Source organism: Embiotoca jacksoni, unplaced genomic scaffold (genome assembly GCF_022577435.1).
Source record: "Embiotoca jacksoni isolate LCO1_2020_lvr unplaced genomic scaffold, fEmbJac1.0.p SCAF_5, whole genome shotgun sequence".
Lineage (NCBI taxonomy): Eukaryota > Metazoa > Chordata > Actinopteri > Embiotocidae > Embiotoca > Embiotoca jacksoni.
Window position 1 is genome coordinate 457,265 of NW_027185403.1, and position 23,080 is coordinate 480,344.

At 44.4% G+C, this 23,080-nt stretch overlaps 1 protein-coding gene across 1 annotated transcript in view; it reads right to left on the reverse strand.

Moving 5' to 3' along the window:
* prom1a (prominin 1a) overlaps positions 1-23,080 on the reverse strand; it is a 72,627-nt gene that overhangs the window by 44,892 nt on the left and 4,655 nt on the right. Inside the window, 2 exon segments of the mRNA XM_069171889.1 lie at positions 3,174-3,200; positions 3,785-3,843. Of these exon segments, the coding sequence (XP_069027990.1) occupies positions 3,174-3,200; positions 3,785-3,843 (86 nt within the window).

The following is a 23,080-nucleotide window of genomic DNA, read 5'->3' on the forward strand; positions in this document are numbered from 1 at the left end:
CTTTGTTGTCATGGCAACAGTAAAACGCAGGTTTAAAAAAAAAAAAAAAGAAAGAAAGAAAAACGGTCCCAATTTGTGGGAAGTTCGCCCTATGGGGTTGTTTTTTTTTTTTTGAGGACAGTCTCACAACACTGGCAAATGAATGGAATATGAAGATCTGAGAGTACGGCCGCTCGGGTTAAACGCTGAGTAGGAGTGTTGAGGGGTCATAGAGCGGTAAATCTTGTGGCGAAGGACGGTGAGATTAAAATGTGCGAGTCTGTTAAGGAGAAGGTGTGGAAATGCTGACTGTTTCATCGTAATGTTGCAATTAAGATTCTGCCTTGTCTCCGAATGATCCCGCGATGACGAAGCCTCAGTAATCCTCGATTTTGATTGAATATTCAAAATATTCAAGGTGACTCCAGCTGATTTCTTCTAAATTCCTCCCACTACATCGAGGGGAGGTAAAATCGCTGCTTGTCGGCAGGTCCTCTGTAGCTCTCCCGCTCTCCTCTTGTCGTGTACCACGGCGCTCCCAGTTAATCTGCCCGTATCTCTAACTGCACTCAACATAGGCTTTGGAAATTGGCAAAATTGAAAAGGGGATTGGTAATTCCCACACCATGTGTAACATGTCACAATGATGTTCAATAGCGTCTCGTTATGAAAGGATCAAAGCGCCGCCGCTATCGCTGCTCCCGAATGGACGAACTGCTCTCCCAGCTGATTTGCGCTCTCTTCTTAATCGCCCTCGTAAGTCAATGACCCTGCCTCCTCCGGGGACCCGCGGCTTTAGCTTTTTAACACGGCGAGAGTACAAAGGTAGGGCAAAAGGAAATAGCTTTTGAAGCCATACAAGACAGAAATTTCTTCTCCGCTGCATTTGGAAAATCTCGGCGCCATCCATATTCCGGCGCGCTAATGTTTGGATGGCTTGAAGCGCTCGGCTGCGTCAAGAATATGATTTACAAAGATGTAGAGAGGGGGAAAAAAAAAAAAAAAGTCTGTAGATCACGTTCTTTCTGAAGCTCAAGGAGTCAACATATGGATGATTGCAGGGTCAGTGGAAACAGGGAAGGGAAAAAAAGGAAATCAGACAGTTTTGAAGATGCTGAGAGGGAAAGAAAAAAAGAAACCGAGCATGTGTGAGCGTACGTGTCCGTGCGTGCCATCTAAAAGCACCAATGCCAGCCCCATTGTTGAGGATGTTGTGCGAATCTGAATGCTTGCATTGTCATTCTGCTTCTGGGCTTTGCTTGTTATTGGGCAAAATCTTCACCTAAAAAAAAAGGTCAAATATATATATATATTTTTTCTTTTCTTTTTCTTTTTTTTCCACCACCACTCTTCAAAGCTCCCGCGGCTGTGACTATTTTTGGACTATAGCTTTGTCTTGGCACGTGCCCAAAAGAAAAAGGTGACCTTCCCAATAAGAGCAAACTGGATGACGGAGGCACGTCTCAGTGGAGAAGACGGGCGTTTGTGTAACTTTAATCAGATTTAACGCCAGCAGCAGCCACGAGGCACGCCGACGTGTCCTCCGGCAAGAAGCTGTTACCCCTAAACTCATTGAGAGCCAACTAAATGCCTGAGATGTACGACAGGATTTGCTCTGAATTGTGTTAACGGCTGATTGTTTGTGTTCCTTACAGTCTTAGTCTGAGCCGTTATTGCGGTTCAAGTTGGCATCGAGCGACGATGCTCAATTGGTTTTTAAGTAGCTGCGAAGCACTTTTGGATCCTGAAAACGCCGAGAGAAACGGTGTTCTCGGCGATATCGTTGTGATTCGCGGGAAGGAAAAAGTGAAGAGTGTAATCATCACGTAAGCCTTTGACCAACGCTGGACTATTTAAATCTACTGTGTGCGGGCTTCGGTTTGAGCTGAGATTACGTAGTATCTCCTATAAAGATGGTATTTTAGGGCACGATTTGATTTGTATTTATGACATACAGACGGCTGTTGAAGCCAATTCTAAAAAATAAAAAATAAAAAAAATAACTAAACCGCTTTGGTTTTGATTTGGTAGGCAAACGAACTGATATCAGAAATAGATTTGTTTATTTTACAAAACTTTGCTGCTAGCAGCTCCAGTTTGAATGACAATGGACGCAACGAATATCTCACTTTTGCACAATATTGTCATTGTGAGTCCATTGTTTAATATCACGCTGGGGAAAAAGTCCCTCTTTGTCTTCTGTAAAAGTTTGGTCGAGACACTTTGAAGTTGCTGCCTTTGATGAACACACTGCAGTCGTAAATAAATAAATGAAAAGTTCCTCTGCAGAATCTAAAACTTAAAACCATTGTTATAGTTTGTGGACCTCGTGATTATGCCCAACATGTTTAATGTGAAAAATGTAAAACCAAAGATAATTATAGTACTCGACTGCATGTCGGCGGTCCACTTCGGTGCTTGGAGGTGCGTAACATCTTCTGGCAGCGTCGGCGATGCGGTAGATTACGCGTGTTCACGTGTGGTCTTGCGCTTGCTGTGGTTTGTGTAAGATGTCAGCTAAAGCTGCTGCGAGACGAAGGATTCGGAGCTATTCAGAGTTTACACTTCGGTACACTTTTACGCGCCGTCGCTGCTGATCGCTACGGCCGGGAAAATTCAAGAGGCGGAGGTTTTTAGAGATTTGGCTGTACAAAAGTCAACAATTTTGGACTTTCGGTGCTGGGTTTGATGCCACAATTTCAGGAATGTATTGTTATGCTACATGCTACTCGTGCAAAGTGGAATCCCCTGATAGTCCTCTCTCGCTATAACTTTGAGTTTCACTCCAACTCCAACTGTAACTATGCTTTGGTTATCCCGTCAGCATTGTTAGCATCCGACATGAATGTGAAGAGCTCTAGATGAGGATGTGGTTTAATAAGACAAAGGAGCTACGGTTTGGGCTGAGCTAAAAGGGGGGAGGAGGGGGTGAGGAGATCCAAGGTGGTTGTGAGATGGATGGGATGGCCGGGTGAAAGTCACCGGGCTGCACAATTAACCACGTATCTATTCATAATCAGAATTAAAGCTACGGTATGCGGTATATGACCAATGTGTGTAAAACTATACAGGGTTCATATTTTTGCCGTAATTGTGCAACCGTGGTGACTCGCACAGTGGAGCACGATGAGACGGGGGATTGGGGGGGGGGGGGGGGGGGGGTTTGGACCGCAGGTCCAGTGTGCAGACTTTACCTGAAGTGTCAGCACTATGTTCTCTGGCTGAAGGAGGCCAGATCGGATGAAGAGGGCATGCAGAAGACAAAGGCAATGCAGCATCAAAGAAAGAGTAAAGCCACAGAACAACGAAAAAAGAAAAAAAAAAAAAAAAACGTGATGAAACAGAACCACCAAAAGAGAAAAAAAAAGTATAAAAAAAAATAAATTCAAAACTGGCATGCATAGCCACTTTATTTAGATTTGAGGCTTTGGTAGTCAAAGTTATTCATCATAACAACTCAAATGATGTATCTTTGTTTAAATTAAAGAAATGAAAGTTTGTGCCAGAAGCAATTACCATTACTTTATTTTTGGTTTTATGGGATGCCAGTAAATGAATGGCATTGCCTTGGCTAACAAAAGCTATTAACACATCGCTGTAGAAAAAGTCACGGTCGACAGAGTAGCTCACATTTCTTCTGTAATTATATCATAAATTGCTGCAGAAAAAAACAAAACAAAACATGCAGCAAGGTGAATGAAAGGCACAGCAAAACAGTAACTTCATTACACACACACACACACACACACACACACACACACACACACACACACACACACACACACACACACACACACACACATACCTTTTGATATTCCGTCTGAATGGCTCCAAACTTGTCCTTTGCCAGTTTGACAATAAGATCTGCAACAACACGTAGAAAACAAACACATGAGGAGATTGTTGTTTTTTCTATAATGAAAATAACATGCACGGCGGGTCGTACCGCGACTGAGCCTGCACGACTTTCTAGCTTGACGGGACCCATTTTAGAGTCAATGTTGTTGTCATACTTTATCCGTTCACATTACACACAGAGATCAACAGTCGCACCCAGTAATATTGTTTATCATGACAGTGTGTTGCAGGACCAGAAAGTAATTAAGGTAATACATTATTTATTATTTTTCAACTTGAACTGTTTCATGTTGCTTTAAAGGTTTGCACATAACTTCACGCTTAATGCGTTCATTACAACTCTGTGTAATGATTGCCACCCCTTAAAAAATGGGGACGGGGGGGGGGGGGGGGGGGGGACGGGGGGACGGGTCTGGGATGGAAACTTTACTTGTGTAACTGGAGCAAACTGCAGAACATATTTATTGTAAGAAATAATCTGTCTGTCAAGCTGAAGCACCAAGTTGACATTTTTGACAAGGCTGTGTCATGACAACCAGAGCCCGACTGTGACAGCGTGTGCCCCCTCAATCCCCAGCTCTTCTCTCTGGGTTTAGACTGGGGGGACGTCTGACAGCGGGAGGAATTCCTGTGTTATATATTTCAGGACTGACATCATGTTTGGATCCTGGTTCCTCTAAAGAACTTGGAAACCTGGATTCTGGAAATACTTGATGCATTAAAAAAAAAAAAAAAAAAAAAAGTTTTACTTTAAAACATTTTTAAGAAAAATCGAACGGTACGAGGGACAAAAAGTTTGTACAGATTTTCCTGTGATGCGCGCAGGCTGATTTTGGAAGCTACAAAAAGTTTTGTCTTAATGAACATCAACAACTGAGGTTCCACACCTTTTTTTGGCCCATAGTTAGACCAATCAAAAAGCCCCGTGTGTAAATGTTGAACAATCAGAAAAAAAAAACTGCATCCCTGCAGGAGGAGCTTGGAGTAAGAGGTTTAAAAGAATATGCCGACGAAGAAATCCTTCGCTTTGCCTTCTGAATAAGAGCCCATCGCATGTCGGATTTGTATCTCGTACCTTACGCTTTCCAAAGAATGAAAGCTGCGTGACGCGCAAGCAGGGCCTCTGGTCGTGTGTGTGTGTGTGTGTTTGGTTCATACAAATCTGGAAGTGGATATTTTGTAAAAGATGTGAGAGACATAATAAAAATCTAAAACAACAGTGGATCCCTGTTGGCATTAGCAGGTGACAACATTTTCTAAACTTAAGATTCTTGCCACTGTGCAGACATGTTCTTATAAAAGCGAAGTCCTGGAGACGTCACAAACAACCACAAATAATTCCATCTCCGATCAAACACCTGCATGTAGCTGTTGTTCTTTCATACCTACACCTGGAGCAAGCGCTGGCTGTGACTCATAATGTTATGATGACAGAGACTGCAAGGTTTCTCAGAGGCATTAGGCTTCCAAAAATAAGACCCAAAAGACATGGGGGTGTTTCCTTCTGCAATGCAGTGTTACTTTTTTTTTTTTTTTTTTTTCTGAAGATATCCCCAAGAGGAATTGGTTTAATTTACCACAAAACAGACTTGTGATCGCTGCCTCTCCTCCAAAGCATGAGATTTGTCTTGATGGGAGGATGCTTCGGGCTTTTTCTTTCAAGCCAGTTATTATGGCTGTTTGACAAGGAGCTCATCTTATAAAGAAGCGTGTGTAATAGCTGTTATTTAAACATTTATTAACACCGGATTATTTGATGGAGAGTCTTCCTCAGGTGTGCCTTGAGTATCTTGCTTCATAGCAGTTTAACATCGCTGCTGTAAGTCAAACAGCTGAACAACTGTTCCTGCTAACTTCGGAAATACAAGTCTCCTTTGTAGGTCAGCTTGTCAGTGTGTGTTTGCAGCTTCTAGGTCGGTTCCTCCGTCACAGAATGGCTGTCGTCAGTCACTTTTGTGTGTTTCGGGGTGAGCTGTAAGACAATCCCGCCTTTTGGAGGGAAATAAGTGCAGCCAGCAAAGCTCAGCTATTATCTTTTACTTCTTCTAGTGGTCCTGTGTGTGTGTGTGTGTGTGTGTGTGTGTGTGTGTGTGTGTGTGTGTGTGTGTGTGTGTGTGTGTGTGTGTGCAAAGAAGGCAGTGACCTTGCGGTGAAGGTGTGTTTTTAAATTCCCTTTTATTCCCAGAGGATGAAAACTGTAAACGCTGGCATGGGAGTAAACACAAGATCTACATAAGAGCACTGCGGTGAGATGTCACAATATGAAAAATGGACGCTTCAGTTTTGTGCTTGCTTTACTGAAAAAGACTGACGGTGTGTGGTTTGGAGAAAGGTGTCGACTTTAAAGTAGAAGACTTAAAGAAGAGAGATAGATCGTTAGCAAACTACTGCTTTTCGATGATATAATATATCCCAGTTTTCATTAACAGTGGAACAAGTAAATTAGGGCCGAATCGTCAATTATTCTGTTCTATAAACGAGCTTAAAACTTAAAATTCCTTTTTTTTTTTTTTTTTTTCATATATATTCTGTTTCTTTTCGCAATAAGACGACGGAAAGCAGTAAATCCTGGAGAACACGGGAGAAGCTGGAGTTGCATCTTTGCTTGAAATTCATTTTCAAAATTGTCCCCAACATCAGACTAATCTTTAAGTTGACATAATGTTTTGTAATGTAATGTTGACATGTGCTTTGACTGAAAATGAATTGCCACCGTTTTCAAAGTTTCGTTCTGATGCAGAAGCTGGCGTGGTTTTTATGAGGAGAAGTCCCGAGGCCCTCATTGGAGGGTTAGCAGGACTTCGGTGCTGGACGCTTAAGGTTGGCATCATTTCACGCTCCAAACTTTGGCTTCGTATCTTAAAACGTCACCTTTCTCTTTAGGAACGACACAATAGTTTGTTTACCACCGACTCACGCGATGACGTACTGTATATGCGCGTTTTTTTTTTTAATGCCCTCCATAGGACCGACATATCCTCTACCTAGACGACCGAATAGATCATTTGAGTGTTGGAAAGTACCAGACCCACGGCACCGTGCCTTCATCGTCACGGCAGCAATAACAGCCACGTGGTAAATGTTGTGAAACGGACACATTTGGATTATATTCGGTCACCAAAACTACTTGGTTAGGTTTAGGAAGAAGATCGTGGTTCGGGGTTAAAAAAAAAAAGAAAAGAAAAGTCTTGTGTTTAATCCACCATCAACGTCCTCCGCGCGCAGACTTTGTAACTGATTAAACTCACCTGAGTTCCTCCTTTGATCCTGTCTTAACTACTACAACCACCACAGACCACAACAAACGTAAATAAAATCTAAGTCACTTTAACACCCTTCAGCAATCGACCATTGTCGTCGTTTTTGGGTGGGAGGACGGGTTATTCCCAGACTTTTCAAGTTGCCAGAAGTAACCAAGTCCCAGCTTCCAAAACACGGCAGTCATTGCAAATTAGTTGTGCATAAACCCAAACTGATAAAAAGGACTTAACGGGCTTAGCTCGACTGAACTTTTCTGCCTTGTTGAACTGAGACTCCAATCTCCGTGAGGGAATGAATGAACTTGTCATTTGCAAAAGGGACGCACAGCCATAAAGAATATGAGAAGCAGCGTGGAGGAGTCGAAGCGAGAGCAGTGAGGAAAGAATGGACAGGGAAAGGATCAAAGGCAGGAGGATGAGAGAGAAGAAAAATCTGAGGTGAAAGAGAGAAATAAAGCAACAAGCGGAGAGGGCTGGAGTGAATCCAGCCTCCTTTTTCTAAGTGAGAGGCGTCTAATCCCTCTCCGTGAACGAAAAAGCTCACTTGATGCCGGTTTCCACCCACGTTAAGTATCCTCTCCACCCTCTCTGCTAATACTTGTCATTTAAAAGGCACACGTATATATTTGCCGGGATTCTTCGGCCTTTAACCCCTCTAAATTACCCAGTTGTTTGTCACGTGGACCGTAGCGTCGCTCCAGCGGTCGGCGGCGACTCCCCGTGGGTTATAAATGGATTTTGTAAAGGGCAAAATGCACGTACAGAAGGGAAAGTGTCGATGCAAATGCACGACGGATATTAATGTAAATGTAAATGCACAGCAGCTGTAGCTTTTGAGCTCGAAGTGAAATCGAGGTAGAGCCTTTCTCGCTGATTTAATGAAGCTTTTTGCAGGGAGCTGAAGATACAGCAGAACCCTGGCGAGATGAATTTTTCATCAGTTTCACTAGAAGGGAGTCACCCGCCCAGAGGAATCCGGCAGCTCGCCGCCTCGGTTCGGCTGCTCGGTTGTAGAGTAGCAGAGGAAGAAGCGATTTTGGATGGCCGGCGAAAGGTGGAGTTTCTGAACGGCTTTCCCGACCCCCAGAAACCTTATCAAATTAGCCGGTCGGAGTATCGCATTTCGGCTTTGTAGCTTCGTTTAAAAGATGCTCAGATTATATTGGTGTTGCCCAGTTTTGAACCTATTCAATCGGAAACATGAACTCGGCTGTCTTGTTTATCGAACACACCTGTGTGATCCTGGCAAAACTCATAGCAGTCCATGTAACCTCACCTTCTGTGGTTTTTCATCCCGGCTGAGAACGCATGAAAACATGACTTGATGTGATCAGCACAGACTCCACTTTGCACCCAAATTGAGTCTTTTTTTTTTTTTTTTTTTTTTTTTTTTTTTTTATATGGATTGCGTTTCCTGCTGTCACCCCCCTCCACCAAGTTTAATAAAAGTCGGGCCGGAAGTTTTTCCCGTAATCTTGACACAGACAAGCAAAGCGCACTGAAAACATAATGGAGGAAACTGTATCTAGACCAAATTTCTGCAAAACACAGTTTGCTTCTCAAAATCTGATTGGTCAAAACTACATTTTGACTGACCATCAGTGTACATGTCAGTTATTACCAGAAATGATTCTATTTTATATGTTCATTGGATGATAGGATTTTGGACTAATTGAAAACATCTTTGGCTTTTGGAATCTGTGATGGTCTTTTTCAATCAATTTAATGACATTTTACGGACCGACTAATTAAGTAATTCATCAAGAAAATAAAAGGCAGATTAATCTCCAATAAAAATGGGGTTGTGTAAATTGGCCGAGTGTTGTATCTGCAGCCGAAAACAATGCGACGTCCGCAGTCATTGTATACCGCAACCACGGCAGCTTGTATTTCATTTGTTAATTAAAGTAAAGAGGAAAACCATCACTGGCAACCAACTGGATGTGTGACTGCTAATCCTCCCAGCAGCCCCTCTGGGTGTCCATGGAAAGAAAGGCGATTAGCGCCATGGATTAAATGATCTGACAGAAGTTTTCTAAAGCCTGCGCCTTTAGTGACTGTAAACAATAAACACCAAGTTCATCTGTACGTCGATAGTCTGTGAGGATTTGTGGCTGAGAGGCTCCAGTGTTGGCAAAACATACACAAAGGCATGGAGCCACACAGCCTCCAGCACTGTGCTACAGTTCCTGTGAAATAAAATGGGAAATCATAAGCAGCACCGAGATCAAGTTATTTGTAATATTTCTATTTAGCTTTAGTTAAACGTGCTTATCTTTGTGCATCTTGTTTATTTTTTAATCTGTTTTAAATGTCTGTATTTTTGCCCTCCTGCCGATTTGATGTCTGTATAAAGTGGCTGGATACTCTGAGCAGGTCAAAGCGCAGTCAAATTCTTTCTGTATGTCAACATACTTGGCTGATTAAGTTGATTTTGACACAGATGTGAGCAGCAGGGTGGAGTTCAGTGTGTTGGACATTGAAGCACGTCGGTCAGCTGTGACTGGGACACACTGTGACTCTCCTGTAACACCAGAGTTAAATCTCCCTAATTGCTGTGCTGCATTATCAACCTGCGCTATCTGGTGCCAAAGAAAACTACCTTCATAGAATATTTCTCATACCTCTGGAATAACTGCTGGAAGGTTAAGTGATTGTTCAGCAGTCCGTCAACAATAGCTTTTCCAGCGTGTGATGGGAACAGTGGTCTTTCTGTTATGAAACTGTCCGTGCACCCGACAGGACATCCCGCGGTTGTTATCGAAGCAGAGCCGTTGAGATGACTGACCTTTTGTGAACGCTGCAGCTATTCAGAAATATCATGTAACATACAGTCGATGAAAAGCCAATAACCCCGTCCCTGTGGGAGACTGGAGACTTTTTTTTTTTTTTTTTTCTAAAATAAAAGACTCAAAAAAGAGGGGCAGTTGACCCGTCAAGCTTTCCGGATGGAGGTGAGACAAGTGTTAGAGCACTTTCCCACTACAGTACTCAAAAGAAAATACTTTTGCGCATCGAAAGCAGAAATATTGTGTCTCCAATGTTGTCTGTAAATAATTTAGTAGCTTCAACACTCATGTAGCCTGTGGAGTTGCAAACCTCCGAATTTTAAATCTTACCAGGAGCTGAACTCAATCTTAATAAACGCACCTGCGAAAATGCAAATGTTAACCTTTAATGCAGCACGACATAAAAGCTGCAGTTGGCAGAAGTCTTGTAAACAGTTTGTGCAGCGATTGAACAAATGAAATCCATTTTTGCTCACTTGAGCAACACTTTATATACAGTAACGTTATATGTACACTGTATTCATTTCTGAGGTTGATATCAACAAATTTATCCTACATATCAAGATATTCTTTAACATATAACATTTTAAAGAATATCGATATTCGAATATTATAAAATGACGATGCTCCCCTAAAAAAAAAATCATCTCCCTAATTTAGAATTTCTATCATTGTCAGATTCTCAGTGGACAGTTAAAAAAAAAAAAAAAATCGATGCAGCTAAACCAAAGATATCTTGATCTTCATTACCCACAATCCAACCCGCCTATGACAGTTAAGTCCAACACTGTGCTGACTCGAGGAGAGATGAGGCTACGAATGCAAATGTAATCCGACGTCTTTCAAAAGTCATAGCCAAGGATTGCAGCCTGTAATCTTCGGCCCCGGCAGATACTACCTCAGGTTACCGAGGTGAATTAATTAAATGAATGAATTATTTGCACGGCTCCCTGTGGAAACACAAAGGGCGTTTGTACAATGTTTTCATGTGTGCAGAAGTAGTTCCAATACGTGGTGTGTAAAACGGGTGTGTTAAAATCTCTCTGATCTCACAGTGCGCTGGACGGGGGAGTAAGATAAATGGTTTAATGGCGACGCTGATACGAAATGGCCTCGACGTCACTTCTTGTTACTTTTTAGGCAACATATTCACCGGAACTGATATATATCTGCACGTCAGCTAATATCAATGGATGGATGGATGGATGAATGGATGGAAGGAAGGAAGGATGGAAGGACGGCAGGATGGATGAATGGATGGAAGGATGGATGGAAGGAAGGAAGGAAGGAAGGAAAGATGGATGGATGGATGGATGGATGGAAGGAAGGAAGGATGGAAGGACGGCAGGATGGATGAATGGATGGAAGGATGGATGGAAGGAAGGAAGGAAGGAAGGAAAGATGGATGGATGGATGGATGGAAGGAAGGACGGACGGAAGGATGGATGGATGGACGGACGGACGGATGGATTGATGGATGAATCTAAAGTTTGTCTGCAACCTGAAGTTCTTCGTGCTCTTGTGACCTGCTGTGTTTACAGTACAGAGTATTTGCTGTTGGCAGCACGGCTGGATGAACCCACACCAACTTCACGCGGGTAAAAAAAAAAAAAGGCGGAAAGACTTCCAATCAACTTGCTCTAAAAGCCACCAGCCGAATCAACAAAACTCGAATATTCCCCCTGCTAAGCCCCGGCACTCGTATGTGGCAACACCCGTTGCTAACGGGCTTATTTAAAAAAAAAAAAAAAAATGTGTATATATAAGCCTGGCCATGAGATACACTTCCACACCACAAAACTTCATTCAGTCCTGTTCTGCTCGTGAGGCGACGAACGGTACAACAAAGCTCACAGCCAGATGGGGATTTTTCTTCCTGAACAGAGGAACGCTGTCGCCAACTACGAGGATTCTCCCTCACAAAGTTATCTGAGGACACACTCACAAACAGAAAAACATTTTTTTTTTTTTGTGTGTTGAGACTTAAATTCAGCAGGAGTTGTAACACTAACGCAGACAAGGAACGCTGCTCGGCTTTCCCTTTTTTTTCTTTTCACTCCTGCGTAATAAGATTTACATACAAATCGATTTTATTCAAAGCCGCTGGAATCAATACCTTCACGTTGGCGATGGATCCAACGAGTGTTCTGTACACGCAAGAGGTCGCATGTTCTGATCACTTTAACGCTGTAGTTTCCCCGTGACTTTACGAAACATCGATTATTTATTTAGTTCATGTTTAGTTCGTTAGCCTTGTTTCCAGATGCAGCAAGGAAAAAATAAAAAAGAGGATAAGGCTCCAGCAGAAAGTTTTAGAAACGGGTGCGTCGGAACGTAAACTCTTGACTATCAAAGGAACAAAAAAAAAAATCCTGCACACTGCTGACGATGTTTCAGTCATTAGAGCTTCAGCTAACTTTGATAACTTTAGTATATATGCAAATGATAAATAGCTGCTTAGTACTTTAACAGCACACAAAATGATCAATGAGCAGCAAAACGTATTTTAAAGGAATGGTGAAGAAGAGAAAAGCTTAAAGACAGAATAAATATGAATTTACAGTCATTGGGTGGACAGGGGAATTACTCCAAACGAGTGGAAATCAAATTACAAAATAGTGTTTATAATTTGTTTCCGCAGCCTTCGAGTGGCCAAAACAAAACCTGCTAAAGGACCATTTTGTAGAATTTAAGAAGAATCTATTGGCAGACATGGTAGTTAATATTCATAATTATGTAGGTGTACTAGGAATTGTTGTCATATCTACATATCTACAGCCTCTTCCAACAGAGCGGGATTTCTTTGGAATAAAGATTTTAATAATCACCCAGAATCGAGGATAAAAGCATCAAGAACACCGATTGGCACGTAAAAAGGTCAAAATCAACTCGGCACCGAGATCTCGCCGACCAAATAAAGGTGGAATTAACTAAAGATTTTGTAGATCAGCGCTTCTAATGATAGCCTGTGTCTTTCCAAGGTGTCTTTCCTACTGAGGCACGTCGGCACCCTCGATACCACCTGACACCTTCAGGAAGTGTCTGAGCCTGAAAAACCGATCGGACACGAGGCTCTTCTCTGGATGTCGAGTCACAGACGGAGCTATAAAAGCATGCAGGGAACATTTCTTATCCTTCAACTTGTTGCTACGCAACCAAATGTTTTCAGTATTTTTGGATAATGGCTTTGATTTTTTTTTTTGGTGTTTACTAGAGAGTTCAAAAGGAAGGCACACAAGAAAGATTGAGAGAGAGCGAAAGGAGAGTGATGCAACAAAGATCATTAGCCTGATTCATGTCCTCGGATGTCACATTCACTGTACGTAGGATGGCAGCAAAGGAAACTGAGCGACATCCCTAAACTTAAAGGGACACTCCACCAGCCAGCCCCCCCGTCCCCCCCCGAAGACGGACAGTTTCCTCATGAAGACGGAAAGTCTTCAGCCTCTCACTCGTCCTCTGTGGCTTTCGGGGTAACTTTGTCATATTAGAGAAAAATAGTCCAGATTATGTCTTCGGGGTTGTCTCAGCATTACAGTCCGTCTCTTTTTGAGTCCCCCGACTTTGTGACAGTGCAACAGGGCTTCAGACCTCCCGAAGAGATGTTCTGCAGTCAAAAGCATCATCTACGATAACAATAGAAACGGTTCCTTTAAAGCATTTCCCCCAACTGTTATAAATGTCGTTAAAAACTTAATTCCTTCATTTTATTTGAATTTGCGTGTGCGTGTGTGCGTGTCTCGGGGGCTCACTTGTTTGTATCAGAGCTCGGTGTGAAAACAACTCTGCACAGGGTAAACACCCTGTTACCATAGAATCTGTAGCTATGGAGAGACAATCTGGCTTAACTTTACACAGCCAAAGGATAGGAGGAGAGGACACACACACGCACACGCACACACACACACACACACACACACACACACACACATAAAACACTGCGAGGTGGAGAGGTTTTTAATTTAAAACTGCTAATCTTTTACCTCAGTGACTCGGTAACAATGTTCCCACTGACGACATGTGAAGACTTAAACTGAATTGAGAGGTTGTGTGTGTGTGTGTGTGTGTGTGTGTGTGTGTGTGTGTGTGTGTGTGTGTGTGTGTGTGTGTGTGTGTGTGTGTGTGTGCGCGTCCGTCTCTTTCTTTTGTAATCCACGACGGTGTAACTAATAAAAAAGGTATTAGTTGGACTGGACGACTTAACCTGCTACGAGGAAAGTTATCCCTCACATTTCAATTAAAAACAAGAAGCTTAATTCAAGCTCGGTTGTTTGATGCCAATGTTAAGTCATCACACACACACACACACACACAAAATGGGTGAATTTCTTTTCCACCCATTTACATACAGTAAATGTGTGCGGGGGTGTGTGTGGAGAGCGCTCCCATGTAAACAGCCGAGTCTCTCGGCGACACGTTACAGCTGGAGTCCCACACTCCACTCGGTACCCGCTCTCGCTCGGAAGCCAGATAAACCCGAGACGTCACTCCGGAAACAAAACCCGCACGCTCGGATACGTGCCGATTTAAAATGTAGATTCTGCGACGCGCTGGTGGTGTAAACGCGATCCGATCTGCACGTTTAGTATGTTAATAGACTCGACAGCCTTCCCTCGTGTGGAGATCGCGCTGATGGGAAGAAGGAGGACGGGGTGGGTGGGGTGGGGGTGGAGGTGGGGGGGGTGAGGGTGCAAACACATGCAGATTAAAATAAATCTGAGCGACATGGCAACAGACACTGATAAACCATGTAATATTGCACGGGGAACTTGATATTATCTTGCCCCGCTCGCTTTGTGGAATGGCCGAATGAATTTAGTGCACTGGAGCTGATAATAAGTAGACTCACGTGGCTGTTCAGATACGGACAGTACCGCGTGTTAAACTGCGTATTATTATTCTGGTATATCAGGGGAATAAGATGATTTTTAAAAAAAAAATTTGTATTATTTTGCAGATGGTTGTCCAACAAAAAAAAAAAGTTCAATTATAAAAAGTCTACAGAAGCTTTTACGTTGAGAACATTCAGACGAAAAAGTCGACTAACGTGTTTTTGGATGAAGATTATAAGTAATTCAGGAGACTGATAACCAACATTTTCAACTGTAACGTATGTAAACGGGGAACTCGTCATTCAAAACGACGTCGCCTGCAGCAAAGGACCGTTACGGCAGCATCGCTTTACAGATGACGCACATCTGCCGAACCGACCGGTTAGTTCCCAACTGTTCCTCCTGAAAAATGCAGTTTGAAAACACTTCTGACGAAGCAAAAAAAAAAAAATCTAAATGTCGTCTTAAGTTAGTTTTTTTTTATGTGTCATATTGGATATGACGTACAGACAAAAACTGTTCAATATTGACCACCACGACCCCCGTGAACCTTGAGCTACCTCTCGTTTGAACTTTACACAAGACTCATTGAACGTTAGCGTTGGCCACTTTCTTGGCAAAAAAAAAAAAGGGGCATTACGCTGTAATTCAGACTTGGAAGGGACAGTTTTAAAAGCACTGCGCCCGGTGAAACGGAACAAAAGGTGTTACGGCCACGAGCATGATATTTCTAACCTTTAGGCTGAGGGGTTTACTGAGAGGGACAAATGGACGAGCGGTCCGGTCCGGCCCGCTGACCGCCGGACAGCCAAGAGGATTGCCTCCGCGATCTGACCCGGGTAAACGACGTCCCGGATTAACATCGGCTCATCGAGGCTGAAGCCGTGCTGCAGAGGCGGCAATGACAGACAGGAGCTGCGACCTGCAGACTGTGAAGACTGACCAACCAGAGGAGACAATCTGGCGTCCACCCGCCGACGGATAACACGAGGAAAACAGACGTGTCGGAGCCGGAGCTTCCCCGGGAAGACCGCACACACACAAAAAAAACAAAAACATTTATTTTAGCCAGATTCCTGTTAAAAAAAAAAAAAAAAGAAGGTGGATTTGCCGAGTCGTGAAAAAAAACAAGCTTCTCTGCGGAGGAAACCGATCTACCCGTGCAAAGATCGAGCAGATTGATGCATACGATGGTAATCTGTCACACTTGTCATATTTCGGTGCGTGCTCCCGTCTTAATAATGCAGTAGCGTGCAAACTTGAAGGAGGTTTTTATTGGTCATCCGCCGATCGTCTGCCGCTGCCTCCGGAGTTCGGTGGAGTTCAGATGGTCTTATTTTACGATCTAAAGAACATGGACGCCGGACAGGAAAATGACAACCGCGTCAGTCTGGACCGAGTGAGCGTTCCGTGCGAAACGGGAAGCGCCCACGTAAACAAAGGGCAGATTGAGCATCAACAGGAGCTCTTAAGAAGCGTTGACGCCGAAAATAAAAAAATCCTTCGTGCGCTAAAGTCGACCAGAAGCTGGTCGGTATTGATCCGAAAGCCCCTCAGGATCGATGTTTATTTCCTTGAAGGAGCCTTCTTGACACGCAGCTTGTCATCGAGAGCTACATTACACAACCCCAAAAGGTCCTCTCCGAGCCGTGACACAAATGGGGCGGGGGGGTGGGGGGGTGGGAGGGTGGTAACCCCGAGGCTAAACGGACCCCCCCCCCCCTCTCGCCCCCCCCCTCCCCCCCACCCCACCGTCCCCGTCATCGCCGCGCATCTGCAATTACCACTCGCCACGTCCCCAGAGTCGACTCGTAGCGGCCACCGCTGCGCCCGCCGACGGAGCGGAAACAAAAAGGGGGACAGAGGACGCATGACTTGCCATCCATCCATTCAGCCGGGCCGGGCCGCTCGCTTCGTCTCGCCTCTCCTGCTTGGCTTCCCCGGGCCCTGACCCAAATATGACGGCCCCGCCGAACGAAACGCGGCTTCAGCGGCACCCGGGGAAGTGACAAGCTCTTTCTCCAACGGCCCTCCCTCTATTTCTTTCTCTTCTTTTTTTTTTTTTCCTTCTTTCTTCTCCCCCTTTCCTTGTCTCTTTAAATAAGCCGATATCTCCGCAGCCTTTCTTGCCACGCCAATCTTTTGATTTTCTTTTCTTTTTTTTCCTCTACCTGTGCTCTCACTCTGCCTCCGCCAACGTTTCTCATCTGCTCCCTTGTCAGATAGCTGGGAGCTTAAGCCGATGGCGGCTTTATAATATTACCTTGAAAACGTCTGAAACGTTCAACTTATCTTAACGCCGCAGCTCTTATCTCCCCCTTACTTTAGTCGGTTAATAATGCCAGCCCCTTAGCGAGGCGAGCTTTCCAAATGAGAAGCGTCACTTTTCTCTCGGGACCAGGGAGCCGCCCGTTCGCTCTATCGATCCGCTCTTTCCTCATTGTACTCCAAAGACACTTCCGACTTCCATTGTAAACCCGAGTGGCTTTTTCGATTTCAAAAAGGTGTCGGGCGATATTGTGACGGACTCGTGCGGCGCGCTGCTTTAAATTCAACAGTTTGCTCTGTTTCAGCCAAACGCAACCGAAGCCGCCTTTTTCGGTGGCGCTCCTCTAATTACGAAAGCATTTGTGTGAAGTGCCGGTGACCTCGACGCCCTTCGCCGGTAACCGAACGCGGCGCCGGACGAGACCCGAGAAAAACAAAACGCTTTATGCGGGTCGCGCTCGGGGCGTCCGCGAGTCTGGATAACAAACTCTTCCCGGCGGAAGTGTCGCGGGTAGTAACCGAATCTGCGACATTAGTGGAGATTTTAATTTGCAGAATTACATTTCTGCCCCCCCCCCCCCTTCTTCATTTCCTGTCAGCTCTCTATTGTCGTCTAATTAAGGCAACGCGGTTCCTCCAAAAATACTTTAAAAATGTTTTTGTTTTAATTAGGAAGACAATTTTTCATTTTGCTTTCAGAAAGCTGAAAGCTTGATGAGGGCAGGTCAAAGGGTAGCGGCTGTTACTAACGGACGCTTGCTCCGCGTCATGACTCTTGACCTCTGACATCTGGGTCGCCGAGGCCGCCTGCAGCGCCGTACCACCAGTAAACAAAAGGGCCCGATGACGTCGCGCAGACAAATGCGCGTACACATAAAAGCTGAAAAGCTACGATGTCATTTTTGAGTTTTAAACGTCACATAAATCGTTGCGTCTTTCAATTCCAAAGAGAAACGCGGTACTTTGTCTTTCGCATCCGCGTCGCCATTTCTTGAGACGCTGAGCTGAATCTCGACTCGGAAAGGTTTCCCGGTTCGGAGCTGAAGCGGGGTTGAGCTGCCGGTTGTTTGGAGCTGAACAGCGTGTTAAACTCGCCTGACTTTCACAGCTTTACTTTTTCAAATAGCGTTTTTTTTTTAATGTGTTAAGCCGCTGCCTGTCTCTCGCTGTCTCATCCATTTCATCAATTCATTTTATGCAGGCAAAACCCGTTTCTCTCATTTAAACTGGTAATTTATTGATACCGTGCCCATTTTTTTTTTCCCCCCCCGACAATGATTATTTGTCGTTTCCCCCGTCGGCGTTGAATAATCTGTTCGGTTCCCGCGTCATCAAACATTTCCGTTCGTCTCGCGTCACTTCAGACGGGATGACTGAGTCATTCGGGATTGAAGCGGTTCACTTGGAGCCGGCCACCTCGTCTGTCTCGCTGAGCCTTCAGAAAGACTAATCCCAGATTTGTGGATCCATTTCAAGAGTAACAACATGGAGCTGAAGGCTATTTTGATATCTATTCACAGGACCGGAGCTGCGGGGCAGGGAATTAAAGTGCCGTACAATATTACTTTTTGTGTTGTGATTATGCGCCGTGATCTTTTCAAACAAAGCCGGGTCAGCGGCGGCGGCGGCGGCGGCTTAAACGTGAGACAAACCTGTTGTGTGGTGACGGGGGAATTAGCCGCTCGCGTCCCTCGGCCCGCTCCGCGTTTCCAAGATGGGGAATGGCAGTCGCGTTTCCGTCACCGACCTCATAATGATATTTCAGTTTCTGCTGAACAGGTTTTTTTTTTTTTTTACAGAAACATAATCGACTCATCGGGATGTTTTGAGCTCATTTCCCACAGGTGTTCGAATCGTTTCCGATTACATCGCCGCTTCATTTTTTGTTTTCTTCGTTTGAGGTGACGTTGCGTCGTCGTCTGTATTATCAGTCATTTCTTTGTCTATTTCAGTGATAGACGCTCTATATTTAACTCAAATTTATATTTATTTCGGTTATTATTTATGTCACATCCGCCCTGTGCAATTTTTGATTTGAAAACCCTCAAAGGTAAATAAAACCCGGGGGGGGGGGGGGCAGCCGTCCAATCCTACAGAATAATGGGAGAGCGGCAACGTGATCCCGTTTTCCTCTGCGTGTCAAGAGGTCTGTGGACGTCGCGGAGGCCACAACAAACATTTGCTCCCGCTGAACTGCTTCTTAACAAATATCTGAAACTTTTTAAATGAAACTGGAAAAAAAAAAAAAAATCCACCCGGACTCGATAATCACTTGGAAACGGGATATCTCCCACCCGCGTCAGCCGACGTCGGCCGCGTTTCACCCAGCACCGCGGACAAGAACATAAATATGGAAACTGCATTTGCCGTGTTTTAATATTAAAGCTGCGTCTTCGTTCATGCGCTGCAGCAGACGGCACCCCCGACACGTAATGAGAAGGGGTTTAGAGGATGGCAACGACGCGTCGCACTAATTGGGACTAAACCGATGATTCTTAACCGTCGAGCTGCGAGCCGGCGACCGTGATGTCAGTGTTGGCTGCTGGCCCCGTCTTAAAGGTCCCATATTGTATAATATTTCCATTTGTTTTGGGATGACAGAGCAGGTGAAGGTGCTGTACAGATGCTGTGAAAGTGTCAAAAAGAAATGCACGCAGCCCATATTCTTCCGTCAGTTTGCGATGTCACAAACTTGCTCGTGTCACATGTCCGACCTCGGCACGACCCGCTGACCTTTCATGTCGGAAAAAAAACAAAAACAAAACCAATGGAGCTGGTCATTCTGCTGTGGAGCAAGGAGATCGCACGACCGGAGAAAACCTGTGATTGGCCCCGATGTGTGTCACTCAAAAAGACAGACAGCCAATCAGAAGAGAGGATCATTGACATCAGTGCGCCTTAAAGACACGGACGCAAGGACAGCCTGTTCTCAGTAGAGCTCATCAGAAAAGCTTAAGAGAGATGTAAGACGATAGTGAGATGGTTTTTGAATCTCATGACCACAAAAATATCTTCGTATGGACGTCAAAACTGCAAATAAAACACAGAAAACGCGCAAAATATGAGACCTTTAACTACCGACTGCTAAGATGTCAATATCTGTCCTTCAAACTCAGAGTATTTTTATAACATGTTTGAAAGGAGATCTTTTAAAGTGGACTCCGCTGCTCTAACCCCCCCCCCCCCCCCCCCCGCCCCCACCCTCCTCCTCCTCCTCCTCCCCCCCCCCCCCACCGCCCGCCTCACTGGTCCGTGAGACCTCTCTTTGCCGTCTCGCCGTAAACAACCCGAGAGCAGCGCTCGGCCTCGTTCAGACTAACAGCACCGTGTCAAAAAAAAAAAAAAAAAAAAAAAAAACGCAGCTTCCTCTTTCCTTTCAACAAGACAACTGCGTTAGTGAAGCGCCGCTGAACACGACTCCAGGAGAACGCCGGGTCATCGGCCAAACAGAGGCTGCAGCCACGACATTACTTGCATGGATAACACCGAGTTCTGGCGGTGCGAGGCGCCCTGTGTTGCTGCGATGAGGTTTTTTTTTTTTGGTTTTTTTTCCAAGGGAGCTCGAGCTCTTTTGTCTTGTTGTCTTAATATTTTTTTTTTTTTTAAATCATGAAGTTTTCAGTTGCTGTTTTTGAGTGTTTAGTTGTGAACCTTGGGAGCATTTTTTTTTTTTTTTTCTGAAATCTGTTGATAATTCAAATCTGCCCTGAAACAAGCAGTTAATCTGTGTCTTTTTGTGCACCCCCCCCCCTCCCACCCCCTCACCCCTCTCCCACCCCCACCCGCCCCACCACTCTACTGGCTGGAAACCATCTGCGACAAAGTCTTCACAAACATATAAGTAAGTCTGCCTGCACAGTTCACGTCGGTCGGACCTTTTAACCCCCCCCCCCCCCCCCCCCCCAGCTCCCACTGCACCACCGGGAACGTCCTCGCTCAGCAGGACGAACGCGGTTACGAAAGTGCCCGTTCAAACCGGCTCCGCTCTTTGCATTTCGACGTGGCGCCGCCATGAACGTGTCAGACATTTCCATTTCACTTCACTGCATCTCCGACGTCCTCGATAAAACCAGAAATAGCAGAAATAAGACACCAGCCCATCATTTTCAGCGCAAACTCCGTCACGGATGTTTTGGCTGATTTGGTGTTATGAATGGAGAAAGGATTCGGATCTGTCAAACATTATGATTGTAAATCTAAGCCCCTTTGGGAGATCATCACAAACTCTAATGGTAATCTCCACAGATGTGCCTTCTGCTCAGGAAATCTCTAATTAGGAAAATGTTCAACTGGCTGGAAAAATGCTGAAAAATAATGACTTAGTTTCCCTCCTTTTCTCCCGGCACGCCCCGGACTATAAGATTTGTGTTTGCGGTCCGCCCTCCTCCGCCCGAGACGTGAGTGTGCGGGGGTCAGTAACGCGCTGGCGCTCGCGCACTCGGTATCTCGCTCAAGGACACTTCAGCGGAACATATGCTCGCCGTCAAAGGGCTCGGGCCGCGACCTTCCAGTTGAAGGACACTCCCTGTAATCACTTTAGCACTGCGCCGTGGTCCGACAGAGCCCGCGGCACCAACCCGGCATCGCGCTCGTGTGCTGCGGGTGACCTGTGGGCACACGCAATTCATTATCTAACTCTGGAATTTATTTTTTTTTGGTTCAGTCAAATTAAACCCCGGAGAGTGAACAGCCTCAGCTGGATTCAAGGTCAAAACACCACAACCGATCCTGACAGCGCTTCCTTCCTCTGAATATAAGTGCTCTTATTCGGGAACCAAACAGCGTCCAGAATGTGATAATATATCCAAATATGTGAGACTGGTAATATCAGATTTATTTTAGGATGAATTAATGAGGGACGGACTGCTGCAGTAGAATCTAAAAACAAATTCATTTTCTTCACAATCAGCAAAGTCTCAACATTTTCATCTTGAACAAACATCCTGAATCCTGTCATCTCCTGACATTTTCTGTTTTACCACCAGTGATTTGTCATGCTTATAATTTGGTTCTTGATTAATTTAATAGGCTTTAATGATGTTAATCAGGTTTTATATATATATATATATATATATATATATGTATATATATTATGTTCAAATTTGTTAAACAGTGTGAGCGTAAACAATAATCAGTGTAGCTTGTTCAATATTATTTAAGGTCACAGAAAGTTGACAAACATGGGTGTTCTACACCACAGGCCCGTCAATCAAACAGACAGCCCCCCCCCCTTCGCCCTCCCTCCCCCAAACACACTGCTGCTTTTTGAGCCTTAATATCTCATTCATGATGGGATGATTTTCAGATGGACCGCCAGAAATCTAATAAGAAAGAGTCCCTTTAGTGAAAAGCACCCAAATAACTTGTGGAAAAAAAAATAATTGTCTTTGTTTTTCACGTGGGAACTTGAATGGGAGTCTGTGGAGCCGGAGGCTTTTTGGAGCCAACCACTAGTGGCCTTTTGGTGGTATTGCAGTTTAGGGCACGTTTCGCCATTTGCCTAATTTTTCTGACCCAGAAGCTACATCCACTTTTATTTACAGTCGATGGCGGTTACCAGGCAAAGAAAGTCTGAACATACTTTCTGTCCTACGAATGATAATCACCCACCGGCTATATTTATATTTCGCCTCAGACGTTTCTAATGATATTTCACGTGTAGATTTATTAACTGCATGTTTACTACTTGGGGAAACGTGTTAAGTCCCAGTAAACCTTAGGTGGGTATGCAGTAATCTATGAAAGAGAGAGCAATCTGGCACAAATTTCCCAAAACTTGACCCTTATTTTCCAGCACAGTTGAGTTTCATAAGCATTTAAAGAGACTCTTCTTAATCGATATTTCCTCCTCGGAGCATTAAAAAAAAAAAAAAAAAAAAAAAAGTATATATAATTCCAGTGAATCTCCGATGCACCTCACGAAGCGCTTCGATCTCATCTCTGTCCTCGGTGAGAAATCTTTTGGAAGTGTTTCTTTCATGTCTCCGTGTCCTTCACTTGAACACCAAAGTCGCTTCATGCCTCTGTGCCGCAGGTAAAAAAAAAAATAAAATCATTAAAAAAAACATCCCGCATTCCCTTTTGATGAGTGTTA